Raw genomic sequence first — 15,148 nt, 5'->3', positions numbered from 1 at the left:
GCTGAGGGTTTTTTTTGTAACAGTTGTTGTTATTTTTAAGATCATAGTAGATAGTTGTAAGAAATAAATAAATAAATTCCGTTTGTAAAAGAAAGCAAAGAGTAATGAATAAAAAATTCAAGTTCCAACCAAACTGTAAAATACAATTTTGAAAAAGATCATCAGTGGTACAATGTAAACAAAAACCTACGGCTCAGGTTTTACCTCCAGTACATATCGTAAATCAAATTGTAACATGACTGGGTTTTTTTTCGTTTGATTTTCGGGTGAGTTAACTTCTGCTACTTTAAAAAAAAAAATGAAGGGAGTGTGTCAACAGACTGGTTTTTCAGTCATTTCACCGTCCAATTTCACCGTTGACTACTAAGGATGTACTGAGCTTAAACCATTGCTCTAACTTTCATCTGAAAAGTTGTTAATGCACAGTCTGCATTTTAAACGAAACCATAATTTATCTTGTTTCCCTACCATGCAGAAATAAGCCTTTCTAGTAATCTACGTTCAGTACGTGGATGTCATCACTCTGATACATATGTTAGGTTTCTTTCAACACGAAAGAATAATGTGTCATTTTTTAATCACGTATACATCGAAAAATAGAAAAAAAAAAGGATTGTTCAAATCATAACATCTTTTGTTAAAATATTCTTTTCGTTTTATGCAATATGAAACCTTAATTGCAGATGATTTGATGACAACATGGAAATATAAAAGATTACGACTGCTAAAAATTATGTGTAATTAGTTTATGTATAATTGTAAGACAGGTGAAGGAGGGTATCGATGAGGATCTTTCATTTCTGTATTCTTTAATTTGATAAGTCATTGTTCTCTATTTTATATTTATTTTGTCCATTCCTCTTTATTCTTTATATTATAGCACCTCATCATTCTCTGTTCTTTTTTATATACATTTGTATGAGGATTTGTCCCATTATTTTCTATTCTGAGTCACTCTGTAAATCCCATCAACACCCCAGAAAGGCAGTACATATTATTAAATCAGAAACTATAATTGGCATCTGCGCACGGAAAAACTGTGTAATCGATCCGAAATTCATAATAATGCAGAATAATCCATATAGAATTTTATTTCTGCAAATCACAATTGTTTTAACCATGATAGGAGGTATCTTTTACTGGAAGTCTGCACTGCACTTTTTTGTGTCCATCTATACCCCGCTTCCTGTTGCTTTGGTCGTGTTGTTGTCTTTTTAACACAGTCGCAATTTCCATTCTTAATTCTATGTTTTCTGTATCGCCTCGTCATAGCCTAGCGTAACAGACCAGCTATCGTGACTATATTTATAACTCGAATAATTAATTCCCTCTCCGTGTCCGATTTTTTCCCAAAGCGATGCATCAAAGATCAGCGGGATATACAGACCGAATTATTAGGGTTACTATATTTATTGATAATTTCATGATTTATATAATATATACCAAATTGACTAATATTTCATTTCCTTTATTTACAGATTTCAAACGAGAATAACACGCAACTGTTCCCTGATTGACAATGATTTATGATAAAAAGTAAACTTGCGGAAGGCTGCTAATTTTATTCAATGCAAAAGAAATGTTAGTCCTACTTTTAGGACGCATTTCGTGTTACAGTATGTCTCGAGGATGTATACGTTAAATATTATTTCGTGACTGTCACTACTAAACCATGAACTATAACAGTTCCTACGATTTCCAGGGAGGGAGTTGGAATTGTCATCCTGTAAATGGAGTTACAGAGTCTTTATCAGATTGTAAAAACAGGATACATATGGTGGATCATAAAATATGGACCCCGGACGTTATTCAACGAGTAGTGTCTTTAATTGTTATAATGATAGTCACGATAATAGGAAATACGGCAATCATTTTTGTACTTTCTTGCACGAGATACAGAAAGAAAAACAGTCGAGTGAATATGTTTATTATTAATCTTGCCGTTGGAGATTTAACTGTTTGTTTTGTAACTATGACAACCGAGATTCTTTTTGTGGCATTTGGGGAATGGGTACTCGGAAATGCCGCGTGCAAGATATTGACCTATCTACAAATTGTGACCTTGGCTAGCACAACATTTATTTTGACTTCTATGAGTATTGACAGATATTGTACATTGTGTCGACCATTCCAGTTTCACCAACCGTCGTCTGCTTTACGCGCCAAACGAATGTGTTTAACATCTTGGTTACTGGCTTTTATATTTGCCTCTCCACAATTGCTCATATTTGTTCAGACAAAGGGACAGGTTTTTGACAACGGACACGTACAATATGGATGTAAAAGTCAAGGTTATACAGCGCCATGGCAACGAAAGGTTTATTTTACCTTTTTGACCTCATATATTTTGATAATTCCTGTCATAATTATGTCATATTGTTATATCAGCGTTGTCTTGTGTGTTTGGCGTCAAGGTAAACCGTTTAGAAATCAGAGTGGAAAATTTTGTCAGAATGCTTCTGCAAAGAACACAATATCAACGGCTAAAGTAAAAACCATTAAGATGACCCTGACAATTATCATAACATTTATCGCATGCTGGACACCGTATTTTGTAACAACGCTCATTAAAATATACAGTGATTATAAATTCAAAATACCATCTTCAGTTATGGTGTTCGCTGAAACAGCGGCCTTATTGCAGAGTGCGTTCAATCCAATTGTATACGGGTGTTTCAATATTAAAGTAAAACATTTAATGACTGACCACTGCTGTCCAGGGAAAATATCCAAAGTTAAAACTGGACGTGCATATAATGTAGGTGCATCCGGAACAATCGTTGTGACAGGGAAGATAAATTATTATCTTCGCCATGATTCGAAAGAAGGTAGTAGTTCCGGCGGAAGCAGTAGGGGGTATGTTTTTAAAGAAAACGACGAAAAATGTTTCAAATTAAAAGTTCGTTTTATATCTAAAGGCTCAATTAATCAAGACAGCAGCGAAGCAGGACAGAATTAATTTTGTATTTTATTGTCATAATAATATGAATGAATAAACATATGTATTTTTTTTTCTTGTTTTGACAATCTAGGTAACTTGATTATTGTTTTACTCTACATCACGTACATACGAATTCCCTCTCCCCGTGCATTACATATTTTTAAGGACACCTACGGGTGTGAGAATTCTCGCTACATTGAAGACCCATTGGTGGCCTTCGGCTGTTGTCTGCTCTATGGTCGGGTTGTTGTCGCTTTGACACATTCCCCATTTCATTTCTCAGTTTTATTAGTTGAACAAATTGATTTCCTAAACTTTACACTTGTATTCCTGGTTTTAAAAATCAAGACAGATTAAGGTAATAAATCTAATTTTAATGGCCAACATTAGGAAAGATGTTTCTATCAGGAACATATATACGGCAAAATTGTATTTATGGAGATTTTTTTTTTTAATTTAAATAAATAGATCTCTGAAACTGACATCAGCATCGTGCTTGATTAATAAACAGACCATCGTTAAAGCCAAATTAAAGTAGTAAAAAGGAAGATCTGGTATGATTGCGAATGACACAAATTTCCACAAGAGACCAAATGACACAGAAATTAACAACTATAGGCCATATATATCGATCAATTGTAAATACAGGATATTTCAGTAAAATATAGAGAAACTTACATTACTCCTTAAAATAACTTCCCGTTTGACAATATAGATCTTGAAATAACGGATATATATTATTTTCAATTTAAACTAACATACAAAACAAATCTTCTTTTTTATATTGTGAACAAAAGGTCAAAATGAAAAAGTCGAAATCATTCCTCTGAATATTTTACAGACGACATAATGATTTAGTGTACCATGGATAGTTAACTTCGTTGTCAGAACTCCGCCATCCTTCCAGCGTTACTTATCGCAGAGGTGCAATGAATAACATAGTGAGTACTGAGGCAGAACATGCTTAACCTATCGGAACACCTGTTCATCCCCGATCGTCTTCGGTCAGGTTCGTGTATTTCAATGGTTTCTTTGTATATTTTGTGGACTTATTTGTCTTTGCTTTGTTTGTCGTTTATTTATCATGAAATATCACATTTTTTCGCAACTAAAGGCTTGTCATATCCCACTTTACAGTCTTTCTTTTATAATAAAAGAACTTATTATGCCGTGAGTAATGCCCAGTACAGAAGTTTTATCTTAATTATTTGTATCAGGCACTCTTGAAATCAAACGTTTCTCTTGGAGATCAGAGTAAAAGGATTTAAGAACTATTGAGGTTTTCTGACTTTTTTTCGAATTCGTATCCTGTCATTTTTGTTATTAAAATTGTTGAAACATGCAGGAAACCCTCGTATGACATCAATACATCGAAGGTTAATATATATATAAGCGACAAATCAAAATAGGAACGAAATTACTCAGGCAGACAAACCATGTACAGCCGAGACAAAAGGTCAACTCAATGGGCAAATAAAAGAGATAGAAAGAATACAAAAAACACTACAAACAAAAGGACATATTCAGAAATACTTTGTTACTTTATATAACGTTGTGAAAATAATTGCTTCGAGTTGGTTTCAGATCTAAATGCGGTTGGGTTCATTAAAAGTCGATAAAGTATTACAATAAAGAGTGAAAAACAAAAATTCAGGTACTACAAATTGAACCTATTAGATTTTCAGCAGAGTAGAAAAAGTCGTAGAACATAAAAGCACGATGTAGATGTACATGTAGCTACACAATGTATATTCAGCCTGTTTACACATCTATGTCGATTGTTTATGCATAAGTAAAACATCAAATATAAAAGACACTGAACAGGGTCGCCAAACCATCTTATGATGCTGACAGACTATAAAGATCGGTTGTTAATAAATCAAACCTATATCCAGGGGTATATATAGTGATGCAAAATACACAATGACATTTCACAGGTGGACATTTGACCAATTGGTATCCTTAGGGAAATCAAGCGATAGTTTTAAACAAGCTCGATCAAAAACGTACGTCAATGTATCAACCTACAGTACAATATATCCTACACTGTACTTAAAGAATAACGATGGAATAGGAAAATACTAATTACATAACAAATTGTACCGTTTCAAAGACTGCTCGCAGTTACAGACATTAATCTTATACAAGTGTGCAATGTATCTAACTTCTGGATGACATATCCATACGTCCTGCACTTTTAGACTTATATAGGTGATTAGTTTGTGTAAATTGACCATTGATCGATAAATAAAAATAAAAAAGCTAAAACATAATTTTCTGCACTAATATTCCCTGCTATTTGTTTATGGAAATACTGTCAATAGTTGGTCTGATAACAAAGATACATGTAGTGCATTTCTATTTGCTAATCGTAATAGGTCCCAAAATAAAAATGCTCTATCTGCCCAGATAGAATGCGCAAAAGACCTAGTAACAGAGAAGTTTTGTTTTGTTGATTTTCGCTCTTCCGTTTTCATAGAAATAAGAAGATGCGGTATGTGGGCCAATGATACAACTCTCCATTCAAGTCATGATGTGTAAAACATTCAATTATAGGTCAAAGAACAGCCTTCAACATGAGGCATTGGGTCACAACAAACAGCAAGCTAAAACTACATGTTGGGTGATCAATTAAAATGTATACATAATATGAAGATCTATTTAATATGAGGTTACCAGAAATCCGTAACATTCTTTGTTAAAAAAACATAAATCAAAATGCTTTAAACGCACGCTGGTCATTATACCCATGTGTGGCACCGTTAAAATCCACAATTCCTCTAAAGTCCACAACACCGCTAAAGTCCACAATAATTTCCTCTAAAGTCCACAACGCTGTTAAAGTCCACAAACTTTCCGCTAAAGTCCACAAAATGACCTTTGCTAAAGTCCACAAGAAAACACCGTTAAAGTCCACAATAACAAGTTCCGCTAAAGTCCACAAAAAAAGCACCGTTAAAGTCCAAACATTTTTTTTTTTATTATCAAAAGATCAATTTTCTGTTTTTTTACACCCGATATTATAGATCTATTCAAAAGAATGGACTTTTGTTCTTAGAAAGTATATCTTGTCAATATAAATTATATTTTTGATGAATGAAAAGATTATAGTATTTGCTTTATTACCATAAATTTGATCTTTATGTTGCGATTTTCTATCAATCAAACAGGCAACATTCCTGAAAAGTTATCTATCTATTATACTCTTTTTAATCTGTAGTTTAAATTTGTTCATCCACAAGAGACTCCAACATAGCGTTCTCTTTATGTATATGCTGGAGACATAATTTGGAGCCTATGTTTGACATTTATATTTCCTCTGCAAATACCTATAAAACATAAGTAAGATTTCCATTCCGTGTCTGTTAAGCTCCACGAAAGCCAAAACGGTCCGTAAATCTCAAAAATAGACTTTGAACCATCATGTTCTGGTTTGAAATCAAAATATTGATAAAGAATACCACACATTCATGCATTTTGTGGTGCTCAGCAGATTTCCGTCATATTGGTTTGCACGTTTGTTTGGTTTTCAAGAAGGAAAATGATTTTTTTTTCAGAATGAAAGATGAATTGAATAAATTATACGCGGATGATGTTCTGTATATTGTGAATTATCAATGATGAGTACACTTATAATATAAATGTATTTCAACAGTGCTACATGTATATTTGTTCCGGACAATATGAGTATTTGAACCGTACGCGTACAGTAAAGACCATATAAGTATACCTGAACGTATGCTTGTACCGTATGAGTAAACTCGTACGGTTTAGTACGAGGTCGACCATACATGTGCATATGTCAAATTTAACAAGAGTCAGAAAATTAAATAAAAACTTTAACCAAATAAAATAGTTATCAAAGGTACCAGGATTATAATTTTGTACGCCAGACGCGCGTTTCGTCTACATAAGACTCATCAGTGACGCTCATATCAAAATATTTATAAAGCCAAAGAAGTACAAAGTTGAAGAGCATTGAGGATCCAAAATTCCAAAAAGTGGTGCCAAATACGGCTAAGGTAATAAAAAAGTGACGCTGCATTTTTTAGTATGAAATTGAGTTCAAATGCTCAAATTACAATTGAAGTTATGGAAGTACATTACATGTATATTTTGGAAGATAAGTTTTTAGAACATTTAGGAAAGTTGTATTTCAAAAACGGTCAAGCCAGTAAAGTATTATGGTCAGAAGTATTTGTCTCCTACAATTAGTTGTTATATATATCATGAAAATCTACGTTTTTTTTTCATAACAAATATTTAGGGACTATTTCATGTTAGACTTTAATCAAAATTAGTACCAACTCTCATAGGTTCATTTGTTTATTTGGTAATATATCTATTTTGAAGCGTTAATTATCAATTTCTGATGATATAACACAAAGTTTATATTTTATCCAAAAATTTGATTTGCACCAGAAGAAAAACAATTTTCTTGCATTCACTTGCCGATGTATTTGTGTGTTGAGAAATCCAGAACTAATAAAAATAAGTGTTTATGAGCATTAGAGGGTTTCGATAAAGGATAAAAGTAGGGTGTGAATATAGAATAAAGGCGATAGGAACGTTCATCTTGCATTGGGCCAGAACACCAACAATTGTTGAACTATCCTATAGTCATAATGATTGATAAAATACACGTCACATCAAAGTTCGCGGTATCGCTATCAGAGTTAGTTTCCTTTCTTTATTCTCTTTTAAAGATACTTTTTTAGTATTTTGAAAGGTTAAATGGAAGACTAGTATAAAGTTTCAAGCTGAAACTCTAACGAATTATATAATATCAAAGAATGTTTCTGTTCTTTTCAATACGATTTTATTGGTTACTGTAGAACAGATTTGGCGTTTTGTGAGTTTATACATATTATTCTTTTGAATAATTTTACATGTGATTAAAACACTTTGTCAAGATAAACAACTAGTGTATGTATATTTTTCGTCGGAGGACATTTGAGCGAAAACAAATCGGACGTTTAAGCGCCAAAGTAGAACCCATTTTAGCGCCTGATTTTTAACCCATTGTAGCGAAAATTACAATTGTCAATGCCAATTTTAGCGAAATATTTTTAACCCATTATAATATATGCTAAATAACTTTAATAGACTCAAGACAGCACAAAATAAAACATATAATGCCTATTAAATTACAGCACTTAATGTCTTAAAGATTTGTTCAAATGTTAAAAGTTCGTTCTGGCCTGGAATTTATATCCTAGAGAACATACGTAATGGGTTCTGGATATACCGCCTGTGCAATTCTGTTGAATTGCATTAGAAACTGCTCTTTCTCTTCATCTTTTCTAGATTTTGGTGCACATTCGTCTAAACTTCGTATTTTAAAAGTTGTTTGCAATTTGATAAGAGTATTAACAAAAACGCAAATAGCTGGTGACAACTATAACATTGCTCATTATTATGGGCATGGAACGACTCTGGACCATTATTTGTTGGCTTTGAATTACATTGAACTTCTGCCCAAAGCTTAGTGATTACTATTCAACCAGGTAAGTTTTCGATAAAATGGGCTATCGAAAATACAGGTGGACGGATTTATCCGGAGTTAAAATGGGCTCTAATGTCGGCGCTCAAATGTCCCCTAGTGGTTCAAACTATTTCGCTAAAATGTCCTGCGCCCATATTTTGTAAGCCCCATTTATGGGCATTGGTTTTCCCGTTTGAATGGTTTTACACTTGTAATTTTTGGGGACCTTTATAGCTTGCTGTTCGGTGTGAGCCAAGGTTCCGTATTGAAGGCCGTACCTTGACCTATAATGGTTTACTTTTATAAATTTAAATTTGGATAGAGAGTTGTCTCATTGGCACTCATATCACATCTTCCTACATCGATCAAATCAGGTTTTATTGTGACATTTTGGTAGAAACCCATTCAAAGCATCGATATCCGATACTAATCGATAAAAATATAATTTAAAGCATAGAATATTTTCTTTTTTATTTAGAACTTATCATACTGGCTTCATTTTTCAGTTCTGAAAATCATAACACACTATTTTTCGTTGTTTTCTATAACGAACACCGAAATTAATAACGTTAAACGTTGGTTAAAGTATTGCGACAGGCATAGATTTTGTTTGTAAATTAATATAATAAAGATTGTTGTCTGAATGAATGCCGTTCAAATGTTATTAGATTAGGAGGCACCTTTGTTTTGTACATTAATTATGTCAAAAAGTGATTATATGTAAAGAATAAGAGAAAAAAAGTACTTGTAGAATGCAGTAATAATAACTAACGAATTTACAATCTTTTGAGAAATGATGTCCAAATTGGCCATCATCATCATAACACAAAGATCAAAATTAATGGAACAAAATCATATACAGATGTTGTACTTTTTTCATGTTTCAAACTGATAAAAAAAAATACTACCGAGGAGAAAGGCCCATGCTTTGTATTGTACTAACGGGATACACATAACGAATAATATGTTTTTAACAATAAATAAATGGTGTGGACTTTAACGGTGTTTTTTTTGTGGACTTTAGCGGAACTTTCTATTGTGGACTTTAACGGCGTTTTTTTTTTTTGTGGACTTAAGTGGAGGTCATTTTGTGGACTTTAGCGGAAAGTTTGTGGACTTTAACGGCGTTGTGGACTTTAGCGGGAAATTGTTGTGGACTTTAGCGGTGTTGTGGACTTTAGAGGAATTGTGGACTTTAACAGTGCCACACCCATGCAATACTACTACTGTCTAAGGTTTCACCTATCCCAATGTCCTCTGTTTTGTATAAAACCCAATTTTTAAAAAACTTTGTAAAAACTAATTGAGGCCTGATTTCGATGAAACTCTTAATATTTAGCTCATAAATGTTTACAATCTTTTTAATTGTTATTATCCTGAAATGTCATAACTGAGTTTGTATAAAATGTTGAAACTGATATAGTCGCCCTTTCGAATATCATACAATGTTAACTTCTAAGAGTATTCAAATAAGAAGATGGGGTTTGAATTCCAATAAAACAAAGTTATATGTCCCCCTGAAAATGTAATTGTTTATTTCAAGTGCAAGTGGTTTGATATTCATATTAGTCTATATCCGTTTATTACTAAGAACATTTGTAGTTCCTCATTACACATATTTATCACAAGTTGTATGACAATGAACTAAAATTACTATCCCTTGTTTAATAATAATTATGACCTCATTTCCTGCGACACATGTTATTATATTGATTCTTTTTTCATCTTTATATTGACTAAAATCCATATGCAGCTTCACTTATTCATGTAAACGCCATATTTTGGGCTTACTTATATGTTGTCACCAAAATTAATGAATGTGTATGCAGACACTAATATAACATATTTTAAAAGAATTGTTTTGCCAAACATATTGATTCAAATAGTATTGTGTTCCTGTATTGTGAGAGGGAGATTACATTCTATTCCTTGACTTCAGATTTATTTTCTTCAGGCATATAGCATTACAAAAATTAAGGTTTTGACTGAGTGTTTAACTTTATTAAATTTATATTGAAAATGACAGCAAAAATGGCAGCAATCATTTTCTCTTGGCAAACATAATACCTGCAAAGTTGTTTTTTTCTCCATACAATTGAGGTAAACTAACAACATTCTTTCAGGAGATCACTGTGCTAAGTTAAACTGTTTAAAACAATGTAAGATTTTTTCCCAGTCTGTTGCAATTGTGTCACTTTTTCTTATATAGTATACTATTGGACTTTATAATTACGGAAGCATCTTTGATATTACTTTATATGTTTTAATGTACAAAACTGGTACAGTTTAAACGACAGAATTTTTATTTGTAGTAATGTCTATGAGAAAACAAACACGTGAATTCAATTAGAATGATAAGTAACATATATTTATAGCGAAACACGTTATAAATGTGAAACTAGCTAAAATACCATTTATAATTATTCAAAATCATTCAAATAAAAACCGAAAAATGAAATTTTCCGTAAATTGGATGACAATAGCACGAATATTGGTGAAGAGGTAACCAAAGTCATCAACCGCAATTAAATTTAAAGAAAATATGCGGACTACAAAACAGAAAGACAATGTGATATTATGATTGCCAATGAGACTATTCACCACCAGAGACCAAATGACACAACATTTAACATCTATATGTCACCTTACGGCCTTCAACAATGAGCCAAATCATACCGCATAGTCAGCTATTAAAGGTATAGACACACACATAATGTGGCGGGATTGGACTAGTATGGAAGCTCCAAACCCTTTACCTAAATCGGGACAGTGACGTAACAGTAAAACTTAAGAACCAACTACAAAAAAATCCGTTTCAGAATTATTTTTGTTTTGTTTAATTTTGTTGTATTTTAACTATCTGAACATGCGTTGATCACCCCTTTTTCAAGATAACCCTGCTGTCATGTATCATTGGTCTATTTTCCACTAATATACAAATTAATTTTGTGTTTCCTTAGTATACAGTGCTGGAAACTTTGCGTTATGGTACTCTTGCAGAAAATTATACAAAATAATAATTGTCTTCACATTGAACATAAAAACTATACGGCTGTCTTTTATTTCCACCTTTTTTTTAAATATGAATAAAAGGAGATATATCAAGATGAAACCTCAACCAAACGACACAATCGTACATTAAGAATTCAATAGACTGTTATATTAGGAATTGTGCAAAAGGCCACACTAAAAATCTTTATCGATCCAAGCTTAACAAAACATTCGCCCCTCAAAGATGACCCAAACAATTCTTAAACTTATTTTTTAATATTTTTGTAAATTTAAAGAAACTACATTTTAAAGCTTTTTAACATATTTTTTGCATTTACATTTTTCTAGTCTTTTACTTTTTCTGATGTTTCAATTTTTAAAAAAATGCATTCAAACTAATATATTATATTAAGTCAAGGTTGACCATTTAATTGACCATGCAATTACTTACCGATGTTAGTACATTGAATTTTATTTAATGCTCGAATATAGTCATGATCAATACGACGTATTACAAGTTTTCGTTTGAAAATACAACAATTGAAAATGCGTTAGTTATAAAAATAGAAATTAGAGAAATAGAAAATGTAGACGACGTGTTATCTTGATAAAAATAGACGACGGAAATATTTATTGATTTTTTTAATTTTTTTTTTTTTTTATTTAATTTACTTAGATCAGCTGTTATCTACACGTAAACTTATGATTACCGAATCATATATAACAAAAAAATTCTTTTATTTACGATCTTAAAAAATGGCACGGCGCTATGAAAAAAGGGAAAGGAAACCCTAGCACAGGACGCCACTCTTTAAAAAAAAAGAACAAACACTGCCTCTAGGTGGAACACTGAAAATAATCTATGTTAACGATTATCATATCTTTAATAATGTTCATTAAAAGTTTGTAGAATTGAATGCTACTGGTACATGCATAAAGTACTATATTTTTGATATAACGTGACGGTACCCAAATTGCATACGTTTTTTTATGATAACGACAAAAAATGTCCATTCTGTGTTTATTTTTTAACCGTATCCTTCTTTCTTATAAAGGTACACCAATTTGATTTTTATTCCATATGGAATCATAGAAAAATTGGTCTTAACTGACCTCCAAACCATCAATGATTCTGAAATGAGGAGTACCTAAATTGCATCCATGCTTAAATTCACATCGTCAAAAGTTTAATAACAAAGCTTTTGTTTAATTTCTTCAAAAATTTTGAACAATAGGATATTAGTCCATGCTTACTCTTCATTATTTTTTAAATGGATACTTGTAACATATTATATTTGCTTATTTTAAAAAGATGACGTTTTGATGACGTCGCCTGGCGACGTTTCAGTACATTTTGCTTTTTCAGTAAATACTTCATCTGTTGATAAATACTATGAACGTTTTGTGCATATCTAAATAGTTTTACCTATATTGAAAGATGTGCTTAGTATCAAATCATAAAAATACAAATTATTTAGTCTCTAGGAAATCTTGTAAGATTTTTGCTGCTAGTTTTGCTAAATAGGTGCAATTTGGGTACTCGGTGCAATTTGGGTACCGTTACGTTAGTCGCCATTTCGGATATGTTGACTTCTAAGAAATTACAAATAAAAAGAGGTGGTATGAATGCCAATGAGACAACTCTCCACAAGAGACCAAATGACATAACAAAATTATGTTTTATATTATTAAAAATTTTGTTTTCCTATAAAAATATAATTGTTTATTTTAAGTGCAAGTATTTTAATATTATTCTATATCCGTTTTACTAAGAACCACCAAGGTTCGTTCCTTCCTCATCCCACACATACTAACGAAAAGTTGAATGAAATTGAAGTAAAATTACTATCATTGTTTAATAATAAATGACTTCATTTCCTATATCCACATGTTATTATACGGATTCTCTTTTTTCATCTTTGTATACACTGAGATCCATATACAGATTCACTTATTCATCTGAACGCATACTTTAAAGAGGGAACCCGAAGGTGCACCGCAGGCGTTAAATTGTATCTGGGCTTACCTAAAAAATGTAGTAACATGTTGTGTATGCAGATGCTACTATAGTATGTTTAGTGTGACGTCCATTTTCACTGAATTAGTACACATTTGTGTTTAGGGCCCAGCTGAAACCCGTCTTCAAAGTGAAAAGGGCCAACTGATGGCCTTGGTCTGTTTTATGCTATTTTGTCGGGTTGTTGTCTCTTTGAAACAAACCCCATTTCCTTTATCAATTGTATTAGAATTGATATGCCAAACATGATTCTTCAAAAAAGATTTCGTTTTTTGCATTGAAAGAAAGATATTTTGAATTATTATTAGATCTTAGATTTATTTCTTCAGACACAAACCATTACATAAATTAAAGTTTCGAACCATTCAACTTTATTAAATTCATCATTGTCTTTTTGAAAAAACGTTATATCTTGACGTGAAAAAAGTTTTTTCTTACAATTGAGGTAAAATAAAAATATTATTTTAGTAGACCACCATTAAACTGTTTGAAACAATGTTTAGTTGATTTCCGAGTATGTCGCATTGTATCAATATTTCTCTTGAACTGCATAGTTTATGAAAGCACCGTTGATATTACTTTATATGTTTTTAAAGTCAATCGCTAGTACCGTTAAACGACAGAATGATTTTAATTGAAATGAAAGTCTTTAAGAAGACAAAACGTGAATTCAATTTGTATAATTTGTAATATATATTTTAACCAAAAAAACGTGATAAATGTGACAATAGCTAAAATGCCATGTTTTTATTCAATATCATTCAAATTAAAACCGAACAAATAAAGGTTTTCTCAAAATGATTGACAAAAGCGTAAATATGGATGAAAATCTAACATCATCAACCACGCAAAATTCGAAGAATATGTTCAAAATATAACACAGAAACTAAAAAACTGCTTTGAACCGAACATGCAAGAGTTGTCTAAATGGCAATCATACCACATCTTCTAATTTTAAAGCAATCAGGAAATGGAAAAGATATAAGTTGAAAATTAAATTCAGCCAAATTTGAAACAGCAGGTATCAATGCATTCCAAATATTAGCCAAAACAATGAAAATAAATATATGAATGATAGATACTTGCTAAAACAGTTCGTTCTCTCTTTTTGGAAATAATCCTTTAATAAATTTACTTCTAAGTGCATGTAGATACATGTATTATTTTATGTCCGTTTTACGCAGAAAAAACTAAAATTCTTCAAAGTTGAATGAAGATGAACGGAACCTACAGTGATAACTTGTTTGATAATTTTTATCTTATTTCCTACGACAATATAGTGTTAGACTGTATATTTTTTAATCGATATATTGACCAAAAAAACGGTTGTGAATACATTTGTACATATGAAATCATAGTAAAATCGAAAACTCCATGAAAGCCCTTTTCGGCACTTGAAATGGACAGTCGTCATTGTTGTCTATCCGTTATCGTTATGTTTGTTAATGCTTCCGGTTGGAAACTAACTTATCAGAATAACCAAACTTTACCTTGTTTTTCCTTAGGATATGTAGTATTAAATTCAAGTAGCGGATGTTGCCCTACCAACAAGTATGAGCTTTACTGTCAACATAGAACAAAGGAGTAGAATTTTAAGTCGTAGCTAATACTATAGTATCTGAAACCAGAAGCAGTTCAAACAAAACTGGTAGAGTGACATGACCAGCCAGTCATGGTCTATCTCTTATATAATTTTCAGATAAGTACGACCCAT

At 31.9% G+C, this 15,148-nt stretch overlaps 2 protein-coding genes across 2 annotated transcripts in view; one reads left to right on the top strand and one right to left on the bottom strand.

Annotated features, from left to right (window-relative positions):
* Positions 1-2,959, top strand: part of LOC134684691 (neuropeptide S receptor-like) — a 61,828-nt gene extending 58,869 nt beyond the window's left edge. Inside the window, exon 3 of the mRNA XM_063543996.1 lies at positions 1,479-2,959. Coding sequence (XP_063400066.1) covers positions 1,673-2,959 — 1,287 coding nt within the window. The 5' untranslated portion in view covers positions 1,479-1,672. The remainder of the gene's footprint in view (positions 1-1,478) is intronic.
* LOC134683035 (DNA damage-regulated autophagy modulator protein 1-like) overlaps positions 1-14,545 on the bottom strand; it is a 28,178-nt gene extending 13,633 nt beyond the window's left edge. The window contains exon 1 of the mRNA XM_063542054.1: positions 14,517-14,545. The gene's annotated coding sequence lies outside the window, so the exon portion shown is untranslated. The remainder of the gene's footprint in view (positions 1-14,516) is intronic.
* Positions 14,546-15,148: the final 603 nt, after the last annotated feature.

The sequence above is a fragment of the Mytilus trossulus genome, chromosome 9 (genome assembly GCF_036588685.1).
Source record: "Mytilus trossulus isolate FHL-02 chromosome 9, PNRI_Mtr1.1.1.hap1, whole genome shotgun sequence".
Taxonomy (NCBI): Eukaryota; Metazoa; Mollusca; class Bivalvia; order Mytilida; family Mytilidae; genus Mytilus; species Mytilus trossulus.
Note: the sequence above shows the minus strand (reverse complement) of the source record. Positions and strands in the feature narration are given on the sequence as shown.